The 7547-nt window shown below is 73.5% G+C and overlaps 1 protein-coding gene across 3 annotated transcripts; it reads right to left on the bottom strand.

Moving 5' to 3' along the window:
• Window positions 1-242: 242 nt before the first annotated feature.
• On the bottom strand, window positions 243-6255 carry ARTN (artemin). 3 transcript variants are annotated; one of them, XM_082766464.1, is made up of 4 exons: window positions 5912-6255; window positions 1890-1960; window positions 1601-1784; window positions 243-1401 (listed from the first exon to the last, which is right to left on the bottom strand). In XM_082766464.1, exons 2-4 carry the CDS (start codon window positions 1953-1955, stop codon window positions 956-958), a joined length of 696 nt encoding a protein of 231 aa, XP_082622590.1. In that variant the 5' UTR covers window positions 1956-1960; window positions 5912-6255; the 3' UTR covers window positions 243-955. The 3 variants fall into 3 exon arrangements, with proteins under 3 accessions (XP_082622590.1, XP_082622589.1, XP_082622588.1); XM_082766463.1 differs by lacking the exon at window positions 5912-6255 and adding an exon at window positions 4956-5125; XM_082766462.1 differs by lacking the exon at window positions 5912-6255 and having other exon boundaries at window positions 1890-2126.
• Window positions 6256-7547: the final 1292 nt, after the last annotated feature.

Raw genomic sequence — 7547 nt, 5'->3', positions numbered from 1 at the left:
CGCCCCGCCCCGGCCCTCGGAGCGAGGTCCCCCCCCCGCCCTCTCCATGCACCCGGAGCCCCCTCCCCGTCTCCAAAAGCCAGCACCCGGCAGCGGGGTCGGACGCGCGGCCCATCGCTTTATTGCTACGGGAAAAGGCGGCTGTACAAAAATAGAGTTTATCCTCGAATCTTACAAATAATAGAAAAACAACCAAAAAAAAAAAAAAAGACCAAAAACAAAAAAAAAAAAAGGGGGTTGGGGGCACGAGGAGCCCGAGGATGGGGACGGGGCGCTGCTGGCCGCAGCCCCAGGGCTTCACATCAGCGCTGGGGTTAAATTACACCCGGCCCCCGCGGGCCCAAAGTCATAAATAGGAGCTGCCGCTCGAGAACAATAAATAAATAATTTAGAGTAATAAATAGTTTAGTGCCGCAGCACCGCGGGGAGGGACCCTGCAGCCCCCTCTCGGAGCCGGGCAGGGGTCCCGGGGGTGCCCGTGCCCTGCGGAGCACCGGGCACTGCCCCATGCCGGTGCGGCTTGGCCCCGCTGCACCCCTGCCCCTGGGGACACCCCCTCCCCACAGGGTGGCTCCGGCCACCCCCAGTCCCGGGGTGCCCCTTCCTGACCCCCTCCAAATCCCAGGCGATGCTTGGCAGGGGTGTGGGAGCACCAGTCCAGGCAGGGCACGGGGTGGTGGGGACGCTCCGTTCCCCTGCGGCTCCTCTCCCAGGGCCGAGCCAGGTAGGGGCGCACCCGGGCAGGACCCCACGGAGCCGGTGGCACCGGCTGCTTGGCACTGAGCGGGCGGGGGCTCTGCTGCCGACCCCCTCTGTCACGACTCCAGCTTGCCTCGGTCCCTCGTGGCCACGTAAAACCGGGGGCACCGGCCCCTCCTGGTTCCTCCGAGTGCCAGCGCCACGTGCTGGGGGCTGCCAGCGTGCGTCGAGCCGGGGCTGAGCCGGCAGCCCCCCCTCAGCCGATGCAGCTGCACTCGGCCGCCGAGAGCTTCTCCACCGTCTGCCACGTGTTCTGCACGTCCATGAAGGACACGGCCTCGTAGCGGGTGGGCCGGCAGCAGGGGTGGCTGAGGATGCGCTCCTGCGGGCCCGGGACGATGAGCTGCTGCCGCAGGAGGCTGCCCAGCGTCAGGTCGTAGTTGCTGCGCGCCCGGTGGCAGGAGCCGCTGCAGTACTTGAAGAGCACGATCTCGTCCGAGTTGAAGCCCAGGCCCAGGTCGCGCACCTTCACCATCAGGTTGCGGATGTGGCAGTTGCGCCCGCGGGCCCCCCGCGAGTGTTTCCTCATCCCTTTGCTGGTGCCCTTGGCTTTGCTGGTGCCCGGCGGCGAGCGCTCAGCGCGCAGCAGCAGGTCCTCCGCCAGCTCCGTTGCACCCAGGGCCCCCGTCGTCACGTTGTCTCCTGCGGGCAAGCGAGATGGCACCGTCATCCTTGTCCTCCCAGGACCACCAAGCGCACTGTCCCCTGCGGTGACCCACCTGACACCCACTGCAGCACCCAGCCGCCTCCCCCTTGCTTGGGGCCACCGTGCCCGGGCTGTGCATCCCACATGTGACAGCGTCCCCCCAGCCCCGGGGTGTCCCCCTGCCCCAACACGCACCGTGCAGCTGGCTCCAGGCGAGCGGCATCTCCACGCCGTCCTCCGCGCTGGGGCTGGCGGTGGCCACGTCCCGCGGCGTGGGGGCCGCATCCAGCGTCTCGTTGCAGTGCGGGGTTCGCAGCGTGCCCGTGGCCAGCCCGGCCAGCAGCGAGAGGATGGCGAGGACACCCCACAGCGTCCCCTCCTGCAACACAGCACGGCACAGCGGGGTGAGCACCGGGCTCAGGGGTGGGGATGGGGATAGGAACTGGGGGTCCTGGCCATCATGGGTGGCCAGGCCTGGGCTCACCTTGGGCTGCGGATGCGTGCTGGGTCCTGCAGGTCTTGGCTCTGGTGGCCCCGCTCGCTGCTCCATGCTGGCTGCAAGCACAGGGGTGTGGGTCAGTGCCCGTGCACACACAGGGTGGGCACCCGCAGCTGGTGCTGGCAGCACCCGGCCCTGCCCACCCAGACACCAGTGGCAAACAGGAGAGGCCATCAAACCGGCTGGGAGCTGGCACACCTCTCCCCTGCCAAACATGCCGTCCTCACCCCCAGCACCCCACAATGCCTCCCATCCCCTCCCTGCACAGCCAGGCCCCCACACACCCCACGTCTCCCTCCCCGGAGATGTTGGCAGAAGGGACTTTGCCCAGCACCTCTCCTTGGGGGGACGCAGCCGCCTCCTCGCGCGAGTGGCGCGGGATGCCAGGCTGTGCCGTAAGGCAGCTGCTGGGACTGGGAGCGCCACGGGGGGGGCCCTTTCCCATGGCCCTTCCCTGGGAATGTTTTTCTTGCTCGCGGTGGGAGCCTGACCTTGGAAACTCCAAATCCATTAGCGCAGGGTCCCCCGGTGCGGCCACCCCCCGGCCCCGTGCTGGCTCCCCGGCACGCTGCCTGTGCAGCGCTGGGAGCTGGGGCGTGCGGCCCCTGGGCAGCCCGTGGACAGGCAAATGGGGCCGCGAGGGGTGGGACAGGCAGGTCCCATGGGGACACAGCAGCACACCACGCTGGGCTCTCCAAAGCCATTCACCCCAAGGCCACCGCTCAGTGCTCAGTGTCCCCGCCGCACAGGGGAATTCGTGCTGTGGGCCCCTGGGAGGTGCAGGGACAGCTCCAGTTTGCACCCACACATGTGTGGGGTGCGGGGAAGCCCCCGCTCCTCAATGCCCCAAGCATGGAGTGGGGAAGCCTGGATTCCCCAGAGGTGGCTCCCAGCTCTTGGCCTGCTGCTGCATCCCCATTGCTCAGGATGTGACTGTCACCTTCGAGCTCAGTGGCATCCCACAGCGGGGGGGTTCCCCCTGTCCCCTCCATGGCTTTACCCCAGCAAATCCCAGGTGCTCCTGCCATGGAGCAAAGCTGGGATATGCTGAGGAGAACGCTGCTGGCCAAAAAGTGAGGGGAAGCAGCGGGGCACTGCTGGCATGGGGAGCCAAAACCAGTCCCCGCACACCCCCAGCATCATCTCAGGGGATGCTCCCCAGGCCCCAAGCCCCGCTTGCTGCATCCACCGCCACCTTGCGTGGGTGGCACCCAGCCGTGCCACACCAAGGGGCTGTGACAGGCACCACCAGGCGCACAAACCCCCTCTGCACGCCGTGTGCCGGGCAGGATGCATCCCCACGGCAGGCAGGGCTGGCACCAGGCCCCCCAGCCCCGCCAGCCGCCGCAGCTTGGCCAAGCACGGCCCACGCAGCGCATGGCTCCCGTGGCAGCCCGTGGCCCCGCGCCAGCCGCTGCCGCCAGGTCACCGTTTTCCCAGGCCGGCACCCCCGGAGGGGCCCGGCGAGGGTCCCGTGGCCCCCTCCAGCAGGAGCCGGGCCCCCCGGCCCCGCTCCCACTGCCCCGCCGCGGCCCCCCGGCCCCAGCAGCACAGCGGGACGGGACGGGGGCCCTCGCCGGCTGCGGGCCAGCGGCCAGGCGGTGACACAGCGGCCGGGGGCCCACGCTGCGGGGCTGCCGCTCCTCCAGCCCCGTCCCGGCGGGGGCATCAGCGGCGAGGCCGCCCTGCCCGCCCCGTCGGGCGGCGGCGGGGCACCGGGCGCTGCGGCCCCGGCCCCAGCGGTGCGCAGCTGCCCCGGGAGCCGGTGAACGGGCGGCGGGGCCGAGCTGCACTGCGGGCTTCGCCCAGCCGGCGGCAGCACGGCCCCGGGATCCGCCGAGAGAAGCGGGAGGGAGAAGGGAGCCTCCCCCCGGCGGCACGGCCCCGCGCTGGCCGCGCACCCCCGTGGGCTGGGGGAACGAGGAACAGCCGGGCCCGCTCCCGAGCGCCCCGCGGGGATGCCAGAGCCGCAGCCCCGGCTCCTGGAGGGGGTCCGGGTGGGATCTGCTCCTGTCCCGGCTGGGAGAGCCCCAGCCGGCCACTACCAGGCTCCGGAGCTCTTCCCAGGTCGGGATCGGGCCGGTCCACGCGAGGAGCTGCCCTCGCTCGGGTCAGCCCCCCCACAACCCACGCGTCTCCCCCGGGGCTGAGCAGCGCCGTGCCCCTGGGGCGCGTCCCGGGGCACGGGGGGACGGTGCGGGGACGGCCCCGGTGCGCAGCCTACAGACACTGCGCGGCGGCCGCTGCGGAGCCCCAGCCCCAGGACGAGGGTCCCAGCATCCCGGGGGGGCCGCTTTGGGGCCGGGGATAAGGCCGGGCCTCGCTGGCGGCGTGGAGCGAAGCCCGGAGACCTCCCCGGGCACCTGCGGGCACCGGGAACCGGCGCGGGGCCGGCGTCCCACCGCGCTGGAGGACTTGCGAGGGGGTCGCCAAGGAAGCCCGTGGGTGACACGGGGCTGCCACCTGCCCCACAGGGCCGGGGGAGGCCAGTACCGGACACGTGGGGCCCACGAACGAGGAGCTGCCGCCGCGTGGAAGCAGCCGCGGCCTCCCGGGGGCACCGGGGGCAGCTCCGGTCCCCGCGCCCCGGTCCCGGGGCTCTCCCCAGAGGCGGCCCTTCCCGGAGGGAGCTGCCTGCCCCGCTCACCGGCCGGCCCCGGGCAGCCGGGACAGGGACTCCCCCGACGTGCCTGAAGGGGTGAGCCCGAGAAGGGGCGGGCGAGCCCGGCCCCGTGCCCCCGGGCACCCCCGCGGGGTCCCCGCCTCTCCCCGGCCCGAGCGGGGGCAGCCCCGTTCCCCGCCGCGGCTCCCGAGCGCTTCCCACCGCGGGGCCGGGCTCGGGCAGCCCCGGGAGCCGCCGGGCCGGGACCTGCCCGGGGTGGCGGGGGTGGTCCGGGCCCCCCTCGCCGCCCCGCGGCTTTTGCCGGCGGGGCGGGCGGCGGAGCGGACCCCCCTTATTTCTCCCCCCCTACCCCCGGCCCCGGTTCCCCGTAGGCTGCCGGCGGGCTGGGACGGCCGCTGCCGCCGCCCGCCGCCCCGGCCCGCACTCACCGTGCCCGCGGCGGGGAGCATCCCCCGGGCCGCCGCCGCCCCGCATCGCCTCCGCTCCCCGCCGCCCCCCGCCGCCGCGCCGGGGCGGGGCGCGGGCGGGGGCCGGCGCTGCCCCGCCGGCACCGGTACCGGCTCCCGCCGCCGCCGCTGCCGCTCCCGGTACCGCCGCCGGTGCTGCTCCCGGTGCCGCTCCCGCTGCGCCTCGGGGGTCGGTGGTGCGGGTCCCGGTGCGCCCCGGGGTGCGGTGCCGGTGCCGGTGCCGGCGGGCGGGCGCGCAGTGCGGGGCAGCGGCGGCTCCATCCCGCTCCCGCCGCCGCCGCCGGTGTCAAATTCCAGCCGCCGTCACCTGACCGGCGGGGCGGGCACCGGCACCGGCACCGCGCCCCGAGCGCCACCGGGACCCCCCGGCCCGCCCCGCAGCCGGCACCGCCCCGGGAGCAGGAGGGCGCCGGCCCCGGGACCCCGCCGGCACCGGGACCCGCAGCGGCACCGGGACCTCCACCGGCACCGGGCGGCCGGACAGCCGCCGGACAGCCCTCCCGGACGGACCGACGGACGGACGCCCCGCGGCTCGGCTCCCCGGGCGGCTCGCTGCCCCGACAGCGCGGTCGCAGCACAGGCAGGACGGACACGGGGCCCCCCCGTGCGGGGCCACGCTCAGCCCTTCCCGAACGGGACGGATCCCCTGGAGGGCGAGGGAGGGTTTGGGGTGGGGGACACGGCCCCACGGAGCACCCTCACGCGTGGCGTCGGGGGGAGCCCCCCCTGCGGCCCCGTGGGGGCCCCCGCGGCTCGGCGTGGGCGCAGCGGGGCCCGTCCCCACGCACCCGAGCCCCCCTCGGGCCACCCGTGCGCCTCTCCGGAGGAGGAGTCCGGGCTCCCCGCCCTGCCTCCCCGCCCGCCCCTGCGCCCCCGAGGCCACCCCGGGCTCGGCCACCCTCCGGCGGTCTCCTTACCTCCGCCGCCTCCCTGCCTCCCTCCGCCGGGGCCGTCGCAGGCCCCGGGGACATGGGGGCCGGCTGGCGAGCCGAGCCGAGCCGAGCCGAGCCCGTGCGAGTCCCTGCGTCACCGCCCAGGGCCCTCCACGTCCATCGTGGGGCTCTCGAGTGCTCCTGGCGAACGTGCCAAAATCCCAGGGCCGCCTCTGCTCGGCCTCGCTTCACACGTGCTCCCCTGGCCGGAGCTGGCGGTGGGGGCACAGCCCAGCCCGGCCGAGCCCCCCGGGGCCAGCCCTCATGGCTCGCTGGCCCCCCGGGCCCTGCCCACAGCGGTGGCCGGAGGCGTCCGGCCGGGCTGTGCGCCCCGGGATGCTGCCGGCCGTGTCATCTGCCCGGGCAGCTCCTCGCAGCCTCCCCGGGCTTATATAACTCTCCCTGGCTGGAGCAGGGCCAGCGGCCACGCCGTGGCTGCACGCCGGCCCCAGGGAGCCCCTGGGGTTTTGGCCTGGGCTCCTTCCTTGCTCCCCGATCCCAAAGCGGCGTTGACGGCTTCCCCGCTGCCCAGACCCTGTCTGGAAGGGCTGGAGGAGCGTGTGAGCTGAGACGAGACGAGGCTGCCTGGCCTGGCCTGGCCTCGTCTCGCCGGATTATCCCTCGCAGGATGACAGCTCCCGCATCCCTCCCGTGGCAGCACCTGCCGGGGAATGTGCTGGCCCGGGGGGTGGTGGCCAAGCTGTCCCCGGTGCTGCTAGCGGGGTGGCAGAGGGTCCAGAGGCACCGTTCCTGCCCTAAGAGGACTGAGCATGGGGTGTGGGGGTCTCGCTGCCCCGCTGCTGTGGCCTGGGACTGCTCCTGAGGTTTGGGGGCACAGGGGTGGCCCTGGGGTGGGGAATTGGCAGGGGTGGGGTTGGGGAATGGGACTCTGCTTCGCAGGGCAGCAGGCTGAGGTAAGGGGGCTGCCTGCTTGGACAGCCTCCCCATGGGTGGCACGTCATGCCCCGGGACCCCTGGCCGTGCCTGTGGGGCTTGGTGACAGCCAAAGGTGCCCCAGGCAGGGTGCCCCGTCCCTTCCCACCTTCCCTGCACACTGCTGGGCTGGTCCTTGTGTCCCCTCGTGTCCCAGCTCAGCTGGGAGCTGGCCCTGGGTGCGATGCTGGGGGTGGGCATGGCACAGCGGGGTGTCCAGGGGACCCCTTGTGGTGCCCACGGTGCCCCCGGTCCTGTACCGGGGTGGCTGTGCACAGCCTGCCCTCTGTCCCGTCCTGGGGGGTGCCCCCTTTGTGGCTGACACCCCATAAACCCGGGGGCCCTGGCTCTGTCTCTGCCCTGGAGCACGGAGCTCGCCACCAAGCACGTGGGGAGCAGCAGAGCTGTGACGCAGACAGGCCGGCTGCGCTGTCCCTGTCCTGGTGGCGACGTGATTCCTTTGGGGACATCTGCTACCAGAACCAAGCGTCTGCTCCTGCTAACGTGGCTGTCCCCGCGTGCCCTGCTCCCCGGCTCAGGTCCATGCCACGTGCGGGGGTGGCAGCGGTGGCTCTGCTCTGTCAGGGTCTGGAAAAGGAGCGTGGAGAAGAGGGGTCTGAGCAGCTCCAGTCGCTCCCCGCTCCAACTGGGGCTCCGTAACTTGTAGCCGTGCTCCCGGGAGGCAGTC

The sequence above is a fragment of the Aythya marila genome (genome assembly GCF_965140915.1).
Source record: "Aythya marila genome assembly, chromosome: 8".
NCBI classification, from domain to species: Eukaryota; Metazoa; Chordata; class Aves; order Anseriformes; family Anatidae; genus Aythya; species Aythya marila.
This window is presented reverse-complemented; position numbering and strand designations above follow the sequence as displayed.

Coding starts and splice junctions, on each gene's coding strand:
- ARTN (XM_082766462.1), bottom strand. CDS start 2,120: ATGTTTGGCAGGGGAGAGGTGTGCCAGCTCCCAGCCGGTTTGATGGCC. Junction 1,785..1,889: donor GCACGCATCCGCAGCCCAAG/GTGAGCCCAGGC, acceptor GCTGTGTTGCAG/GAGGGGACGCTGTGGGGTGT. Junction 1,402..1,600: donor CGCCTGGAGCCAGCTGCACG/GTGCGTGTTGGG, acceptor GCTTGCCCGCAG/GAGACAACGTGACGACGGGG.